Raw genomic sequence first — 19747 nt, forward strand, 5'->3', positions numbered from 1 at the left:
CCAGCCCAACACCTGGGACAGTGGAGCTAAGGCAGAGATCCTGCCTGCCTGTTTCCCAGCGTGTAAAAGGGGAATATGTGCTCTTCCCAAGGTAGTTCTGAGCGACAACACCTGCGGGTACTTGGTTCTCAGAGCAACAGAAAACCCAGCTCCGCGTGGGGGCAACGGGTGTGATCTCCCTAGGGTTTCTGCAGAAGCATCTGACGGAGGGTTGGATCACGGTGGTAAAATTGAGCTGCGGGGCTTGAAGGGTAACAGAAGGGTACAGAGGCAGGTCTGCCGCCTAGGGGTGCCCCAGAGGTAAAGCTTTTTTTCTCCAACTCCGCTAAGACCCTCCCTTCTCCAGAGCCCTTCCTTCTCTCTGCTCATCCTGTCCATCTGTATCCCTCCAATTTTCCCGTCCTCTCCACCCGCTCCCATCTTCTCCCTCCCTCGCTGTCCCACCTTCTCTCACAGAACCCAGAGAGGATCGCTGGCCCTCCTGCGCATGCGCAGTCAGTGCCAAGTGGTCCGCTGGTTGGGAGCTCCATATCCGAGCCGGGGATCGGGCCCAAAGGCTTCTCAACTACGTCGCCCGGTAGGCCTTTGGTTCCTGCCTGGGGCCGGGGCCTCTGACTGTGGAAGTGCAAGGTGGGGGGCTCCCAGGAAAGGGGTCAGGCGGCTGCGGGAGGGCGGGCCGCCTGTCACAGACCCCAAGGGCGCTAGTCAGCCCGTGTTCAGATGAATTGCTTAGGCCAGACCCCTCTGCCAGCGCCACCTGCCCCGGCGCCCCGGCCACAGTGTCCAGGGCCTGGTGTGCACCTGCCACCTCTCACCCAGCCGGGATCCCCTCAGTCCGCGGCTGGCGTCCCATTCCCCTCTCCCTCCCGCTAGTCCTCTCCTCCCGGGCTTCCTCTCCTCGTCCGTCGGCCCGTCCCCGCCCCTGGGCGGGCTGTGTCCCGGGCGGGCGGGGTCTGCGGACCCGGACGGGGGCGGGCGCCTGGGACTGGGGCTGGGGCTGTCCTCGTCCCCCTCCCCGCTTTCCCTGCCCCGCGACCTTGGGGCTGCCCTGCTCTCCCTTTCCCGCTCCCTGAGGACCAGCTCTGTGGCGTGGGCGCTGCTACCTGGGCTGAAAGCCTCCGGCTCTAACGCCCAGCTTCTCCTGGTGGAGTTGGGAAAAGGGAGCGTCACTGCGAAGCGAGGTTCTGTCTCCCCCCTCCATGTTTCTGCCGCAGGTAAGTACCTTGATCACTTTCAGGTGTTATGATGGAGGTGCTTGTTGATGTCACGTGTTTTTATAGTGAGAGTGATTACAGTGGTGAAAGCAGGGCTTGGTTCTGTTAAAAATGTGCTGAAGGCATGAGGCTGTGACATCCTCCTTCCTTCCCTCTCCCAGGGTGAAAGGAGTGATCCTCGATTTTTAAAAGATAGTTACAGTCCCTAACTAGCCCAGCCCAGCTTGTGTGTGTTAACAGGAACAGCACCACCAGAGGCCTTGGAGACCCAGGGATATTGCAGTCCTAAAGTGCTCCTGGCATAGTTTGGCTTGTTTAGGTTTTTTGTTTTTCTTAAATTGTGGGACAGACTAGTGTATAAACTGAAAAATAATTGTCAAGAAATAATTTTCATAGGACAGTTTTATTGTGATATAGTTCACACACCATGAATTCCATCCATTTAAATGGTACAGTTCAGCAGATTTTTGCATATTCACAGTGGTGCATGCATTATTATTCCAGAACGTTTTCATCACTTCAGAAAGAGCAGTGGAAATGAATGACCTATCCACCCCTCCCAAGTGGTGGTTCTAAAGAAATTTCTTGGCTATTCCTGACCATAAATTAACTTGTTATATTCCAAGAAAAATCTGGTAGGAATTCTAACCAGAATTGAAATGAATCTGTCTATCAAAACAGGAAGAATTTATACCTTTATGGCATAAACTTCTTCTACCCATGAATATATCTGGGACCCTACCTTTTCATCTGACCAGAGCCTGGCCCATGTGAAGTCCTCACTACTTTTTGGGCTTGTGAATGATGAGATTCTATACATCGTTAGTTGCAACTGTAGCCTTTCACAGAAGAGAAAAGTAACCTCAGTGAAGCAAGTGACTCTCTGATGGTCAGAAAGAGTGACAGCCAGTGCTGGAGTGATCCAGTGGACTTGGTGTTTGCAGCTAGATTTCTCGACCACCTACAGTTAAGGGGATTAGAGAGTTCTTTTATTTTTTCTTAATGGCATTGCATTTATTTTTACTTATTTTTTAAAATTATTTTTTATTTAAGTGTAGTCAATTTACAATGTTAGTTTCAAGTGTACAGCAGAGATTCAGTTATAAACATATGCATATGTATATATATATGTTTTAGATTGTTTTTAGTATAAATCACTACAAGAAATTGAATATAGTTCCCTGTGTTATGTAGCAGGTCCTTGTCATTTATTTTATATTTACTAATTTGTATCTGTTAATCCCCCCTTTCCTGCCTGCTAAACACAGTTTGCTTTCTATGTCCATGAGTCCATTACTAGGAGCACCGTTTTTCCTAGTAATATATGCTCTTTTGCTGCTTTCAGTTTCAGTAATTCCATCTTATCTGTGGGCACTTTTCTTCTGGTGGCCTTAATGTGGTTTGCACACGTGGTAATAGAGATCTGTATTTGGGAGAACCCCAGGCCTCGTGTAGTCCCTGGTACAGAGTGCCCACTGAATTGATGCTTGAACTGGGGAAAAAAGCACAGTAAATGTTGGAATTTCCACTATGGTTGAGAATTCTATAACCTCTTTTGACAAACTTAATATTGGCTGCACCCATTCTGGGTAATTTGGTGGAAATTCATGTTATGGTGGTGAAGAGACAGGGCCTTGTATGCTTCTTCTCTTTCTGTTTTCTAACACTCATTCTCCTGGGCCTTCCAGATCCTCCCCTAGAAGTGCCAGGTCTGGCTTGGTGCTGCGCTGAGGCAATATTTGTTAATAAGGCCCTTTCCTCATCTCTTCTGAGCCTCCGGTTCTTTCTCTGCACAATGAGGGCTTAGACTAGATAACTACTTTTCAGTTTCTTTTAAAGCCATGTTTACTTTGAGAAACAGAAAATGCAAATCTCTCCTCTCAAACCAACCCTTTAGATTTTGAAAAGTCCTCCAAGGAGTGACATAGCTCTTTGTGGAAAATGAATGTGATTGTGATTCCAGGTGACACAGAAAAGACTATTCAGAGATTGATTGAAGGGAGAGGGCAGGAAAGAGGCAGTATGTCACACTTTCTAGTGTGAGCACTGGAGCAGGGGCTTGGATTTAAATACGGGGTCTGACGTGGCCTCTCTCTAATCTTGTAGAATGTGATAAACTACTCTACCTCAGTTTCTTGATGTGTCAAGTTGGGGTGATAATACTTTAAGGCTTTTGTGAAACATTATGCACATAAGCCATTTGTGTATGGGTAGAAACAAGACCTGCTAGGGATTCAGGGATTTGTTTAAAAAAAAAAATCTTGTCCATAGCACTTTGTCTGTGTGTATTTAGTAGTTCCTGAAGGGTGAGGGTGAGTCTAAAGTCCATCGTGGGACAGGTGGCCCATGATTCTCTGTGCCCCTGAATGCCCCCTCCTCCCCAGTCTTCTTCCTCAGTCCAGGATGAAGTTCCCTAGTAGATTTACTCAGAGGTCTTGTGAAAATGGCTATTCATTTTATTGTTTCACCAAGAAGGGCTGCCATCATGATCTCTGTGGTCAGGTTTTGAAGGGCTGCCATCATGATATCTGGTAAGAATTCTATGGAATTGGGTGTTTCTATTTAATGAAAAGAAAAAAATTACAAATAGAAAATTAGAACAAGGATGGTCACATGGGCTCTTGGAAGTGGACAACATTAGAAGTTGGAGGGACTAGTGGGCTCAGTGGGAATGTTAACTGAGTGTATCTCATGGGCTGGGCATTGTCCTATTTGTACTGTGTGTTCCTTATTTGAGACAGTGAGCTCACCTAACCTCGAAAACCTCTTTAAAAAATTAGACTTTTTATTTTGAGATGTAATGTAGATTCCCATGTGGTAGTAAGAGATAATATGGAGAGAGCCTATGGACTCTTTGCCCAGTTTTCCTTAATGGTTCCATCTTGCAATATTGGGGTACAATTCATTATTGACTCACTAACAATTTGAGGTTTGTGTTATTGCCCTCATTTCTATCCACGATTAAATTGGGGCTTAGAGAAGCACACAGGCCTGCCCAGGTCACCCACATTGTTAGTGCAGAGTCTGGTGAACGTGGGCTTGGGATTTCCAGGAAGTATCATTATGATGGTCTTTGGCAGGGAGCAGCATTCACTTTGCTTGTTTATTCATTCATTCAAAAAACATTTATTGAGTAAATTCTGTGGGTCAGATGCTTTCTTAGGGTTATCTGATTCTTCAGCAGTACTGAGAACCAGGTAATGTTTATATTTTTTAAACTGAGAAAATTAGCTCTGAGAGGTTTTAACTCCCCCAAAGGAAGAATAGCTCATAAAGGGGGGATAGTACATTTGTACAGTCACCACTTTTTATGCAGGTGGTACCCTAGGCATTTTACATTTGCAAACATCCGTAATCCAGATATATTCTTGCAAGGCAAGAATTTTTTTTAATTGATGTATAGTCAAGTTTACAATGTTGTGTCAATTGCAAGGTGTTTTTTGACTTTTGAATTAAAAAATACTTTTTCAGGAGGGTAATTACGTGTATTTATTTGTTTGATTTTTTAAAATGAGGTACTGGGGTTTGAACCCAGGACCTCGTACATGCTAAGCATATGCTCCACCAATGAACAGTACCCTCTACCCCAAGGCAAGTTTTCTTATCCATTACTATGAAGCTAAGGGGTTCAAATAAATTGAATAGAATTCCAGATTTTTGATCCTACTGTGGTCCTTTTCTTTATATTCTGCTGAAGGGGTTTGGGGAAAGCATATCCTTTGTTCATTTCTTTATTCAGCATTTTTGAGTAGTGACTTTATATCAGAGCCTTGCTAGGTGCTTGGAAATATAAAATAAGAAATGACACTTCTCTGCAGGGGCAGGAAGCCTAGACCAAAAAGTGGGTAATGTGATCCGAGCTACAGTAGCCATGTGCAGACTATGAGGACAAACAGTACCCCCGGATTTGCTTTGGCTTCCCTTGCCTTCTGTCTGGTACACACCAGGTCTCCGCAACCCAGATGGGCCCATAGCACACAGCAGAGTATGTACCTCGATCTCCTCTCCTGTCTCGGCAGGGCCTGCAACATGAGCATCCCTGACTACGTGCAGTGTGCTGAGGACCACCAGACACTTCCCGTTGTAGTCCAAACCATGGAGATCATCTCAGAGGAGAATTTCTTTTGCATCTATCAGCTACTCAACTCGGTGAGCCATATCAGCCCATGTGGCTCCCAGTGGACATTCTGTATCCACTACAGGCACCGCTATGTGCCCGAGAATGGGTGGAGCGTCTTCCAGAAACACTGCAAGGTCGTGGGCCTTGTCACCATTACCGACTGTCTCTCTGCCAAGGCCTTGGAGAAGCTCCACGTGCAGAGGAGCTGTATGGCACCTCGATAATGACTCTCAGCTCTTTGTCTTTGTACTGCATGTGGAGGAAGTCGAGCAGCCGCGCACCGACGTTGCCTTCAAATTTAGAGGACTGCAGGGTGGTGGAGAAGAGGATCGAGGACTTCACTGAGTCACTCTTCATCTTGCTCAAGTCCAAGTGGCTGGATGGTGGCCACAAGAATTCTGGGGACAAGATCCCCCTCCCCTGCATCCCGTTTGAGAAGGAGGACTTCATGGGACTGGACACAGACAGCAGGTAAGTTTACCTGGAGGCCAGTCCACCCTGGCTTTGTGCCGGATTGCTTCCCTACATCCAGAAAGGGATCAGCAAGGAAGAAGTCTGTCTTGTAGCCAAGGGGGGATGGAGATGCAGCCCGCCGGTTTACAGACATTTCAAAGTGAATCCGCCTTTGTTTCAGAGAGATCCTTTTAGGGTTAGTGTGGACACTTACTCCCGCTTTACAGCCATGACCATGGTGGGAACCCTGGGGTTGCTGTCCAATAAAGTAGCCAAAGCCACTGATGCTAGGAGCACTGGGGAGGAGGCTGGACTCAGCTGAGATGCGCTGTAGGTCAAATGCACATCAGACACTGAGGCTTGTCTAGTAAAAGTATATAAACTATCTCTTTACTTCCTACATTGATTACATGTCAAAATGATAGTATTTTACATACAGTAGATTAAGTAAGATCTGTTCTTAAAATCAGTTTCTAGTATTTGTTTTTTGTTTGTTGGTTTGTTTCTTTGTTTACCATTTTAAACGTGGCAAATGGGAAACGTTATTTACATGGCTCTCATTTCATTTCTGTTGGGCAGCCTGTCCTGGGACAGTCTCATCCCTTTGCTTATAGATGAGATGCTGAACCCCGAGAGGCGGAACGAGGAGCTGGTTGAGCTGGGGCTGGAGCCGGTGTCTCCTGCCTCCCAGGCCCAGCACCTATTCTGCTCAGGCCCTCTCTTCTTGCCCGACAGCCTCCATGCCAAGTTAGGACATCAGAAACACCGCCGGGGACTTCCGAATGAACTCCTTATGCAGGGAAAGGCGTATCACGGTGTATGGGACAGAGCAGGGAAATGTTCATTCTCACTTTTTCCCTGTGATTAAGTCAACGGCCCCACATTGCCTCGGAAGTACAGACGAGCTCTTCTGGGCTGCCTACCCCCCCAACTTCAGCTCTGTTTCCCGGTGTATCTGTTGTGCTGTCCCTCAGGCAGAAGAGGGTGAGATGCCTTTTCTGAAACGTGGAAACCTTTGCTGGGGAGAGTGAGGGAAGCTGTGTTCCCCCGGCCTATGGCCTCTGTCCTTGAGTCTGGAGAGGGCTCATGGTGGTCCCACAGGTGACGGTCGGAGAACCTGGCACATGTTTCTGGGCCCGCTGTGAAGGAAGTGCTCTGTGACTCTTGAACTTAGCTATGATCAGATCCTACTCTCTGGTTGTTGGTAAGTTGGAGGAGAAGATGCTAGAGAATTGATAAAAAGAATGTCTAGACCAGCCCTGTGAGTGAGAAGCACAGGGGACACGAGTCCCACCTGCGAGAGACAATGTAGCGGGCTCTGGATGAATTTTCTGTTCCTCCCAGACATACCTCTATGACTTAAGGAAGGGGAGAGGCATGCTGTAGCCATGATCTGTACTTGTCCTCTCAGGGCCCTGTGATCTACATGCCCGCACTCCCCATCTGCTTCTTAAGATGAGCTGGCATGTATAGGAGCCTGGGCACTGCTGAGGGCATAGCTGCCAGCACCGTGCTACACCAAGTCTGGCTCCGTTCACCTCTCCTGTCAACACCTGCTGAGGCCCCAGGCATTAGTCAAGGTAGGTGCATCGGTGCAACATAAGCAGGGACCACTTCTCCCCCTGGACAGACTGGTGAGTGAGCAGTGGAAGCCTGGAGCCCTGCCCCAGCCCCCACGCCAGTGCCTCCTCTTTTGTCATAGGAGGCACTGGTGATATTTTTGCTCAACAATTGCTTGTCTCTGAGTCTGCAGCCCCACCAGAGAATGCCAGATTGTTTTTGTCTTTTGAAGTCTGCCCTTGGGACTTGGCGGAGTATCCGGATGTGTAATTAGCCCACAGTGGTTGACACTGTCCCCATTGTTTACCCAGAACCTCGTGTACCAGGCATGGCTCCCAGTATCGAAATACAGCAGCGCATTAAACCTCCCTCCTTTTGGGTCTGTCTGTTCTGGTACCATAAGGGCTCAGCCAGCTTCTGAACGTCAGTGAGATAATGCGGCCAGTGAGCTCGGGTCAAGCACATTCTCCTTCAGTCACTTTTACCCCATTGTTGCTTTTAGTATTCCACAGTCATTAGTTATTTAAACAATTCTTTGGTACAGGAGCAGAGCCTAATTCTCTCCTGCTACTCTTGGTGGAAGTGAGTAAAACGGTCCAGACTGAAATGCGACCACAATTTGTAGCTCAAAAGCTGCCTTGAAGCTTGTAGGTGGAATTTTGGTTAGGGGCGCTGACCACGTTGGGGTCCCCCGGCAGCGCCGCTCCCCTCAGGTCCCTGCTTTCCCTGGAGCAGGGGGTGAGGGTGGGTCTCACCATCCCCTCGTCCCTGGCCTCACACACTCACGTAAATTCTTGTACATGCTGTCAAAATCATTTTTGTTCTTGTGTGTTTCTAATTTTCTCTTGTTCCTCTTTTCCTTTTTCTTTATTCCTTTTTCATTTGTATTGCCCAGTGAGCATGTTGTTGCATCTGAAAATGTGGGCTGTGCACACCCTGCATTGGAAATAGCCAGATTGCCCTCCATACTGTCTCCATCACTTTAAAATCAAAATCTTAATATCTGTCTTGATCCATGTATTATCCTAGTCATTTTGTATTTTCTAATGTTTTGGAATATTTGCTTTGTTAGCACATTACCCACTGGTGTTAGATACCTGTTAAAATCCTTGCTTTGAGGGACCTGTTTGGTCCTCCTTTTATTTGGTGACAAATGCGCCCTTATTAAATTTGTTTGATTGTTTTGAAGAAGTAAGATGCGAATTGATTTAGTCGGCTGCTCAGGGATTCTTTTCATGGAGTATTTAAACTTGTAAGGTCAAACTCTGCAGCATTTTGCTCGATTCCTGCTTTTACACAAACGTGCTCGGCACGCGGTTCCTGGCTGTCGCTGTGTGACGTGCGTGACGGCGCTTCCTGGCCGGCGGTCACTGGTGAGGAAGTGGCCGCCACGGAGGTGACAGCTGCAGGGGACGCTGTTGGAGGAAGCGGTCACCGTTTGGTTCTTTAATTTTTTTTTTTTGCATTCAACTTCCCCGTGCCATTTACTTTACTTTGCCTTCATAAAGGGGCAGAATTGGGTCTAAAATCCATGACACTATTTGTTCCCTTTACGAGGCTGGTTTTTCTGGGTATCAGGACAACATGACCTTCTCCTAAGTAGCTGGCTCACCTGGATCTGTTGGACACAGGGACAGCTAAAAGGGCCGTAGCTTCCTCTCTGCTCCAGCCAGTGGGCATTCAGAGCTGGGTCTGTGGTTTGCCTCAGCAGCCGTGCAGACCTCCCTGCCCCGGCCTTTACTTTTAACCCATGTTGGCAGTAAAGTGTTGAATCCGTTTCTGTTGCAGCTGACATCCACCACTGACAGCCGTGTTGTTAGTTTGTGGTAGTCAGTCTCCAACACCCCAGACAACCGTGAAGGAAGATGATTTGGCCGACCTAGGACCCTGGATTCTCACCCTCACCATGGTTCATCTCACCCGGTGGAAGGGTTTGGCCACCACCATCATGCTGACATTGAGGCCTTGTTTCTCCTTTCATGCTCTGGTCCAAATGTGGACACTTCATTTTTCACTGAATTTGTCTCACTTGAGACAGGCCAGAATATCTGAATGAGTCCATCACATTCTGGGTGGGGAACAGAACAGAAGTAAGTGTCGCAAGTAGATGGAGTCTAGGCTGTCCGGGTTGGCAAATGCAGGCTGGGATCTGTGATGGCTGGGCTGTACACTGGATACAGGCCTTTCCCGTGGCTCCTGAGAGCCCAGGAGTTGGAGTGATAACAGCCTTGCGTGGGTTCCCCCATCCTCATTTGCTCACTGGCAAGTGTGTCTGCTAATTAGGAGCTCCCCCAGACCTCGGGCCCTTCAAAGCTCAGACCACGGGAAAATCTTGAGTCCCTTCTCCTGGGCCTCCTGTGTGAGAATCCAGTGCCTTCTGAGGTGACCAGCGGCAGGAGATGCCTCCCCCTCCAGGGAGCACCCTACAGCGGACTGTTAGTGAACCATGCTGTGAGCTTGTGTGTTTCCGGCCATGGTCCCTGCAAAACCACACTTGAGATCAGCTTATTGGCGAAAATAACAGGACTGATTCCAGGGCAGGGCCGGGGGGAGGGAACAGTGGAAATTGAATGTGACCTGAGACAACTAGGTGGGTGCTGAGGCTGTTACTAAAATGGGGAGTCTGGGAGGTACCTTCCAGGAATCGAATTCCAGAGTAAATGGTGGACATGAGGCATTTTTAAGATGCCATTTTTCATCCAAGTTAGGACTTCAAAGAGGCACTCGGCTCTATGAGACTGGGGCTCAGGTGAAGGAGCTGGACTAGAGATACAAGTTGGGAGTCGTCATTCTTTGCTGGTGTTCACAGCCTTGCATGTGAATTAGATCATCTCGAGAGCTGCAGACTGAGGCTGAGGGAGGGGAGGGCTGTGCCTCGGTTGGAGGAAAGCCCAGACCATGCAGCTTTGGTGTGTCAGTCAGCGGCGTTTGTCATTTTCAGAGCAATCCCATTTATCCTTAAGGGGCCAGGGGGTCAGCAGGGCCAGCCAGAAAGAAATCCAAAGGGAGAGTCTTGGCCACGTGTGCGTCTTAGGAAGGTGCAGAGGCTGCAGGATACGGAAGGTTAGAATCCTCAGAAGCTGGAGTTGGAGTGGGGAGAAGGTATTCACAGTCACCTGTGAGGGAGGGAGGGAGGCCTAGGGAGTCCCCACACTACCGGACTCGCTTTCCCATGAACAGGAGGCAGTCAGACAGAGGATCTGAGGTAAGAAGGATGGGCACTGGGAGGGGAGCCAACCTGGAGAATGGTGCTTGGAAAGTTCTGGAATAGTCTCCCTGAAAAATAGAGTTAAAAATACCCAGACTCTTAAGAATATTGTTAGTGACTTGGGAGGAGGCAGTTGTTTTTCTGGCCTCCTAAGTGTAAGTCATGTATCCAGGGATACACAGAAGATACAGGCAGTCTCTTCCGGGGACTTGATCCTTACCAGGGGGATCAGTGCAAGTTTAAAGGGGCAGAAGGGCAGCGGAGGGAAACTAGCCAGGCCCCGTGTCAGGTAGCAGTCGGCCGCCCTACTTGCGTGTTTCATTCACATCCATGACTCCCAGGTGGGCGCTGACAGCCCCCTTTTGGGGATTGGGAAGCCTTCTCAGAGGGGTTAAAGAATTGGTCCATTTAGCGACTAGTAAATGCTGTAGCAGGATTCAAGCAGGGCCTTGTCAGAATTCAAGGGCATGTTCTCTCTACTGTTTCCAGTACTTCCCTGTTATACCTGGAGTGGTGAAGTGGGTCAGATTTGGAGCCTTTCAGAAAAAGTATGATTTAAGTGCCTCAGGACTGTTTCACAAAGCTCAGCGTTCTTTGATGGTTCTGAAGCATGCAGTGCTTTTCGCCCCACAGAGGTAACGTCTAACTCCATTGTCGATGATGTGGTTGCAAATGATATACAGGTGTAAAACCACACTTCGCAGCTTCTAAAGGGAAACTCTCCAATTCTCCCTTGGTCGGCTTTCTTCCACGGGGTGTAACTGTGCTGCAGCATAGGCCTGAGCTTCCGTATGGAGTGAGGATTTAATATCCGATGTTAGCATAAAATGGTCAGATGAAGAAAACCGACATTGACAATTTATTTTTGGGTTTCATTAGTCAAGATATACTATCAGTTAATGGCCCATATAGCAAATGAAATTCAGTATAGGACATTGCATTTCTTCCTTTCTATTTAGAGTTCTCTTACCGAATAAGGTTGCCTGCTTTGTAACATCAGTTTCACCACCACGGCACCTATCAGTGTGTTGGTGTGATTGCATTTACAGAGTGAATCTAATCTGGTCTTCCTCAGCCCCAAACACTCCAGTGCAGAATCACGGGCTGTAGCCATCTGTTAGTCACGCAAATACTTCTAAAATTATATGATGCCAGAAAAGAAAGAAGAGAGAGAGAGAGAGATTGCCTTTATCAAAGTTCCTTTCAGTTCTAACTGCAAACTGTTGTTGAGCAGCTCTTGTTTCCTTTGGATATGAATATATACATTTCTTTGCATGTAACCTAGGTTTTGGACTAGAACACCAAATTCTTGCTGTCCCCAAGCCACAAAAATAGTAGCCAAATTGCACACGTGTGAAATAGTTTATACTTTTTTCTGAGAAAGTATCCTTGAATTTGGGACTTGGACTGTGATTTCTGCTTTTTGCTTCCCTCAACCGTCTTGTAATCTCTCACTCCTTCCCACGTGGTTCCCAAGTGTTCGTGGTCTCAAAGGAGCGGGCAAACACCCAGTTGGTCACCATGTACTGCTGCTATAGATAGAGACCAGACAAGACCTAAAGGACATTATCGGAGAGGAATTCCTGGAAGAAATGGGCTCTACATTCAGTTGTGAGGACAGAGTAAGAGTCAGCCAGGAGAAGGAGTCAAGAATGTGTCTCAGATCGCAGGTGCAGCCCGGGCAGAGGCCTGGAGGCTTTTGGCGTGGGCACCCGTGGAGAGTGCCCTGTGCGGTCCAGGGTGGAGGGAGCCCCTGCTGGGGAGGACACTGGAGAGAGTCCGGGATGTAGGGCTTTGGAAGAAGTTGAGTTTTACTAGAACTGACACAGTAGGCAGTGAAGGGTGTCAACAGAAGTGACCCTCAGGAAAGGTACTTCTGGTTTTGCTTCTGATATTCTACAGACCGAAGAATTGGGACGGGCGAGAGCAGTTATGTCTGTCCCTTTGAGACCCAACCGGTCATTCATTTATACATTACACGTGCACTTCTGTGAGTCTAGGGGAGAGAGCGTGTAGCCACATTAGTAAGCAAAATGTATTTGCTTCTTGAGAGCTTAGCATTGTCAGAAGTTGACTTAGCCTAGAATGTTCTAGGAAGAGAGGAACAAATTGTGGAGGTTGGAGGGAGGGAAGGCTTCCTTGGGAAACAGTCAAAATGAGACTGGAGCAAGTGGGAAGTAGGAGCAGGTCAGGGGCCCCTGTGGTCACTGGGGACCTGTGTACTTAGGTGAGGATGGGCGAGCAGGGTCTGGGGTGGGGCTAGAACTCTAACAGGGAGCCTCTAAAGGGTTTGAAGTGGGGGTTGATGTAATCAAATTTGTGATTTGGGAAGGCTGCCGTGGCTCTCTTTGTTTGTATAGCGGGGAAGAGGGGGTGGGTGCCACCAACTGGGGGATCATTAGAAGACCATTCACAGGCTGGGATATGGGCATCGGGGCTACTTGGGGATGGCAGGGGCAGTGTGGATGCCGGCTTTCCTTATTGGGGGACTTGTTAGCGGGCCGACCTAGAGGCATTTTGTGGCTGGAAGAAAACTGATGGAGGCCGCCAGGTGGATTTTCCTCTTCTCTCCTTCCCTGCCTAGTGTGATGATCTTAGCTCAGCCAACATTTGGAACAAAAGAGCTAATTTCCAGGGTTGCCCAGGACTTTGTAGAGCCCCTTCGAGTGAGATCTGATAGGATTTAGGTTTGTGTTCAGATCTGGATGTTCACTTAGCTAGAAACGTCCTGTCATTTCGATTTCCATAGGGGTTTTTTACTTCATAAAGATTGTTTTCTTGGTGAGAGGAAATTTAATACAGCTGTTGTCTTTTTCAAAAAAAATCATATCATTTAAGAACTTTAATATTCAAAAGAATAGAAATATATAAAATATTTAAGGAAGTCTTTGGTGTTGTTTCTTTGCTTTCTGAGCTAATGTGGAGTTAGAGCCTTTGCATTACTTAATAGCACATCCTTGTCAGTATTTAAAGAGCTGATAGTGGGCGCCCCAGGCCCCACCTCTCAAAGAATCGTTAAAGTTTTCTCTGAAATAGTGAGGTCATAAAGGTCTTGTTTTCAGAAATCAAACGGTTTATAATACGCAGCATAGCCACATTTATAAAATAATAATTAGTTCAAAATTAAGAAAGTGGAGGATAATTGATTTTTTTAAAGCCTATACATAAACTTTCTTGTGCTAATGTTGCAACTGGAAATTTTGAAAAGAAAAATCCTACTGCAATATCATCTACATGGAATACATATATGAGTTTTACGCTTGAAAAGTAACTGAGCAGTGGTTTTCAAAGTCAGGAGCATTCCAGCTCAGATACTGGCAGTGATGGTTGCTGGTTTTCAATGAAAGAGCCTAAATTTGTCTTCTTAGCTTTTTTATTTTTGTATTGAGAGGGTTGATTAGTGCTTTGCGAGCATGATTTTGGGGCAAATTGAGGGCAGATGTCGTGTTCCAGCAGTGAGATATTTCCATGCATTTTATTTTCTGGACATCACCAGGGCACATGTGGGGTTTGTGCCTGCAGGCTGGAATGCTGCAGGACTCCCTAATCCATCACCATTATGTCCTGGAGCTGCTCAGGTCATTGAATGCTTTTCTGTTGCTTGGAGGAAAGGTGGTCTGATGGAGATGATCAGATGTGCAGTTAAAGTGCTATTACTTGAAATAAGAGTAACCTAGAAACATTGCTCTAACAATACAGGATGAGGGAGGAGAATTGTCTGAGCTACTTGCAGTGGGGAGTTTTCTCATGTTTCTCCCACACCGTGACTCCTGCCAATACCCGCCACAGTCCTGCACGGTAGTCCTGCCGAAGCAAGCAAGCACTTTGCTCAGAAACGCACTGAATTTCCTTGTGCCTCTGTTTGTTGGCTTTTTTTTGAAAGCACATTTTGCCCTTTGCTTAAATGCCATCCATGCTAGTCAACTCTTACACTCATTTTTCTGGAACTCGTCCATAAATAGCTGCTGAATGGATGAACAGAATGTAGTATCTCCATGTAGTGGAAGATTATTCACACGTAAGAGTGAATAAAAAAGAAAAAAAAAAAGAGGAAAATGAAAAAGGCCACCTGTTTTTGGAAGTCCACCCTGACTGTTCAACCCACACTTTTCCCTTTGAAACCCAATCACTTATGCTCCACTCTACTCTTTTTGATAGTGCTTACCACCTTCTAATAATCTTTAAGTTTTCAAAAAAAAAAAAAGAGATGCTGATAACACTTCAAAATATACAAGCCTTGATAACAGCTTGTTAATTGAAAGGAAGCAGACACAAACGGTCAAATATTGTTGATTTCAGTGATCTGAAATGCCCAGAATAGGCACATGCAGAGGCAGAGAGCAGGTGATGGCTGGAAGGGGCTGGTTGGAGGGGGATTAGGGAGTGACTGCTAGTGATAGGCGGATTCTTTAGGGGTGATGAAGTGTTCTGGAAATAGAAGGTGATGGGTGCTACACAACCGTGAGTTTGCAGAAGACTGCTGAGCGCTGTGTCTGGGAGTGCCTGTTGTTGGGGCATCTTTATTTTGTTCTCATCCTGCAATGTGAAGAGCCATCTTCTGCTGTGGCTGTTCTACTCCTGTGAGTGGTGAGGGTTAGAGACTTTGCAGAGTCATGTTTCTTTTTTCCCCATGGGTGAGTGTATGCAAAAAAAGATTTAAGCCTTAGAAAGTGCTCCATCTGCAGAAATGTCTTTTTGTTTTGCATGGTGTAAAAACCTTGAGAGCTATTAATCGTTGAGGCCAGTCTGTGGGAGGAAATAGCCCGTGAAGCCTGTTTGAGCCCGGGAAGCACCGTGCATCTCTCCCAGACACGGGTGGGGATTTCACCCCCGTTCAGGCAGTGAAGGGCCCAGACCCGTGAGCAGACTTGACAATCGTGAATATTTACGTGTATCCGCTGCTTCATCTTGGATATTAATTTCAAGCTGAGTCAGTTTGTGGCGGCAGCCTCATCCTACATCAGGAATTTATAGTATCTGCTCTTTGAGGTGAAGACCTGACAGACTTGATTATTTAACAGTCTGCCTTGAATTGATATCTCAGATTCCTTTGTCAAAAGCAAAACAGCAGAAATACAGACGTCCTTTAATGCCAATGTGACCTGGAACGGGATTAGCATCTGTGCCTCAGTCGCCTTATCTGTGAGTGGGAAAGATGATAACAGTGCTTCCCTCAGAGGAGCTGGTGAGGGGAGAGTCAGAAGCACAAATGGAGGACTTACACGAGGTGCTCATGAATGACCTAGTTTAGTGCTGTCAGTCTGGTGAGGCCTCAGGGTCAGAGATGTCAGAACAGAGCAGTCCTAGCTGGAGCTCGATCCGTGATGGCAGCTGTTATGATCAGTATCACCACTGTTGATTATCAGGTAGTTTATGACTTGGTAATATGAATTCATGAATAATGTTAAAGAACTAGATATCTCAGATCCAGTTTACATAGTCCTCAAAATTTCCTCTGAGAAATAGATGGTATCTTCCCCATCTTAAATCTGAGATGAGTCTCTAAAAAAGTCTGTATTCCTCCATCTTTTTGCTTTAATTCCCCATTTCTTAAAAAACAAAGTTTTTAAATGGAGTTACTGGGGACTGAACTGAGTGCCTCATGCATGCTAAGCACATACTCTCCCACATGAGGTATAACCTCCTCCCTGATTTTTTTTTAGTTTACTTTCTTAATTTACGGAGTTTAGAGGCCTCTAATTCTTTTTCTGGAGACTTGTCCATGAACCTGTAAATCTATAATTAATGGACAAAATTTGGTTTATTAAAAAAATCAATAGAATATTGTGCAATCCATCCAAAAAGAAATGCTCATTGACTTAAAATGTTTCTCCTTTAAGGTGATTTCTCCTTTGTGGTCTAGCTTAATTTATTAACAGGCATCCTCATCATCATAATGACCAAACTCGCTGTGAGTGGACACCTACCTAAGGCTAAAATGCTTTCCTCATGTTTTAGTTCATAGCAGGTGTTTGATTGTAGGTATCAGTGTCTCCTTTTTTGCAGCTGAGGGATTGAGAGATGGAGCAGCTTGTCCCAAATTACACGCAGCAGGCTGTGGCTAGCTCGGTGCTGGAACCCAGGCTGCACAGGATGCTTTCTTATTTGCTCCTCTAATCAGCCTCCCGTTAAGTGGTTACCCAAACACCTGTGACTCCATAAATGGCCGAGTTTAGTGATCTCAGCTTGATGATGCCTTCAAAGGAGAGACACCATTGAGAAGGTGAGACAGAGTGGCAGAAATTACAATTGTTTATTTTCACAAATTTATAATTCTCAGGTAATTACTTAAAAAGTTAATTTTATATTTTAGTGCTCTGTAAGCACTAAAAACATAACATTAAAAATAATTATAGTGCAAAAGAGAAGTGGGCTCTGAAAGTCCAACCACTGCTATTGATGTTACTTGTTTTTCTCTAGTGGCCCTTATTGACAGAAATACTTACAAAGACTGAATTGGTTTTATGTAGTCTTAATATGGAAGAAAAGATTGTCAGTGAATATTGTAAGTAAAGTCTTTACTCTTTTCTTTCCTGTTGATGAATATGTAAGTTGTTTTCATGGCTTAAGTACATTTCCTCATTTGTGAAATTTTAGTAATATTGTTTAATTTGTCTGACTGTGAGAGTTAGACGCCTTGTATACAAAGAACACAAGAGGTGCTTAATAAAAGTGCTGTCACAATGACAGATATTTTAGATTGATCAACTCTGAATACTAAAGAGTGTCGCTTATTTCTGATGCATATTTAATATGTATATGTATGATATATTTGAATATGGTTTAAAGTAACAAGGATTCATTATTTTTTTGGTGTAGTATGAAGTTTTAATGAAATCTGTATCATTCTAGTGAGACAGGGACTAGTTAAATTGCCTTAATCAGATGACCTTGAAGATTATTTACACAGAATATGTATTGTTACAAATCAGAATTTATGTTGCCGTGTAACCATCCACTCAGATATTTAAATTCGTGGGATTCTGACCAGATCAATTAAGTTTAGTAAAATCCACATTGATCATTTTCAGGGAATAAGCTCCTCTCTTTTGTGATTAAAGAAAATTTTGATTTTTTTCTACACTCTTAACAGGTTTAAAATATCAAAACATTGATTTGACACATTACTTTTTTAATAGAGAGAATAAAGCTCATGCTGTTTTATTATGTAAATAAATATTTTTGTATGTCGACAAACTTGTATGATATCCTGGATCTTTGAGAAGTATTTTGCAAGATATTAGATAACCTACTGTTGGAAAAATACAAACGTGACTTTTATGAACATAGGCGTAGTACAGATCTGTTGGTTTTTGCTACAGTGCAAGACATGAGGCCTAGGATGCCTTTGCTGCCGATTGCCAGGAGGACACATTCCATGTCTCAGTTTCCCCTCCTGTAAAATGAAGTGGCTGAACTGGATTCTTTCCTCTTCTAAGATGAGTTTCCATGAGCCTATGTCTTCTGTTTATATTCAGGAGTAATAGCAGTATCAAATTAAATACTGAATATCCCTCCCTTCCCCCGAATCAAAGTGCAGTATATGCTACATAAGCTTTTAGTTATCTGATTCTCCTTTCTGATCCTACAGGCAATTTTTGTGTTGCATCTTTCCCGGCAACCTGGAAGGTCATTTTAGCCATAGGTGGCACTGTTGCACCTTCTTACAGTCTTAACATTCCTGTTTGTAAAAGAAGGCTTAAATAACTTTATTTTATTTTGATTTCTTTACTTAATGCTTCAGAAGAGCCCAATGTCTTTTATGTGTGTCTACCTGGAAAAGTTATTCTGCTTATATCTTAGATTTATTCTGTCATCTCACTGTGAACATTTCAGACTTGCTGTGCAAGCAATGGGAAAATCGGGCTTTTCTTCTAGTGTTAGAAGCCAGTGAGCCGGGATTTTATAAAACAGCTAGAAGCGGCATCTGGACGACCTTAAAGGTGAAAAGTGTATTGAGTTCCCTGAGTTTTGACCCCGCCGCTGTGTGTTAATTGGTGGTAGGAGATTTGGTACATATACGAAGGGGTGTAGTTTTTTGACTTGGGTTTGGTTGCACGTGCTGCCACTGAGCCACGTGAGCCTGAGACAGTTCGTTTTGAGTTTTTCCCTCGTCTGTGAGATGGGGACATTCATATATGAATTGTAGAATTGTGAGAATTAGAAATTATGTGCAGTGTTTACCACAGTGAGTATGTCAAGAGGGCTCTTAAACTTTAGCTGCTGTTTTGTGTGAAGCCATCATTTGGGAGTCTTTGGCAATTACTAAGAAACAGGAAAAAAAGAAGAGCTGTTTTTATGATGAAAGATATTTGAGGAGGTTCCATAGTTCCTATACCCATAATTTAGCATCAGCAGAGTCAGGACAGTTACACAGTCGCCCTGAACCAATGTTAAGCCACAGAATTATTTGTTGCTTCATATATTTTGGGGCTTAAGGAGATCCAATACTTATACACATGTTGTCTCCAGCAGCCAACTGAGAGATGACACAAAAGAGTAGACAGGCGATAAATGTCTTCTTTGTTACTGATGAAGCCACGTTCTTCATGAACTTCAAGGCTGTGGGAAAATGCGTGTCATGATACTGTGTCCCAGAAGTACAGACTCACCCTGTCCCATGTAGCTCTGGGCCACAGTGAGCCTTCCCTTGAGAGGACCTGCCCCTTCATGCACAGGGCTTTCCTGCCATGGAGCTGAGCATCCCAGGTGCTTCCCAATGGTGACCAACACTGGAGTGAAAAGAAGGGTTTCACATGCCCCGCTTGTCTCCCCGGACTCACACCTCACTCTGTTAGTGTGATGAGTGCTAGCTGTGGGCCAGGGGCCAGGGGTGTGAAGGGAGAAGCACTCTCCATGGCCCAAAAGAGTGGTTAGGAGGCATCCCCTCCCTCAGTTTAAACAGGTGGTGGGGTGGAACATAAGGGTACTCCCCAATTGTTTATAAAAGGAGAAATAAGGATGTTCTTTGGGACTTAGGCTAGCCAGGAAACACATAAGATGATTAGAGGGGAGACTTGTAAATCACTTTGATATTAAGTTGACATTTGTTGAACACCCAAAATGTGCTACATTCTTTTCTGAGCATTTTACAGAAATGAATCCTTCAATCTTCTCAACAAGCGAGTAAGGAAGGTTTGATTGTTATCCCAGTTTTACAGTGTGGAAATTGAGGCACACAGAGGGTAATTA

The 19747-nt window shown here is 45.4% G+C and overlaps 2 protein-coding genes across 2 annotated transcripts in view; both read left to right on the top strand.

Annotated features, from left to right (window-relative positions):
• The window catches only part of LOC140687908 (trafficking protein particle complex subunit 9-like), a 169580-nt gene that overhangs the window by 60294 nt on the left and 89539 nt on the right, over positions 1 to 19747 (top strand). The window lies entirely within an intron of this gene.
• The window catches only part of LOC140687909 (trafficking protein particle complex subunit 9-like), a 30858-nt gene continuing 11573 nt past the window's right edge, over positions 463 to 19747 (top strand). The window contains exons 1-2 of the mRNA XM_072945834.1: positions 463 to 577; positions 5234 to 5805. Of these exons, the coding sequence (XP_072801935.1) occupies positions 5244 to 5558 (315 nt within the window). The 5' untranslated portion in view covers positions 463 to 577; positions 5234 to 5243 and the 3' untranslated portion in view covers positions 5559 to 5805. The remainder of the gene's footprint in view (positions 578 to 5233; positions 5806 to 19747) is intronic.

The sequence above is a fragment of the Vicugna pacos genome, chromosome 21 (genome assembly GCF_048564905.1).
Source record: "Vicugna pacos chromosome 21, VicPac4, whole genome shotgun sequence".
Classification (NCBI taxonomy): domain Eukaryota; kingdom Metazoa; phylum Chordata; class Mammalia; order Artiodactyla; family Camelidae; genus Vicugna; species Vicugna pacos.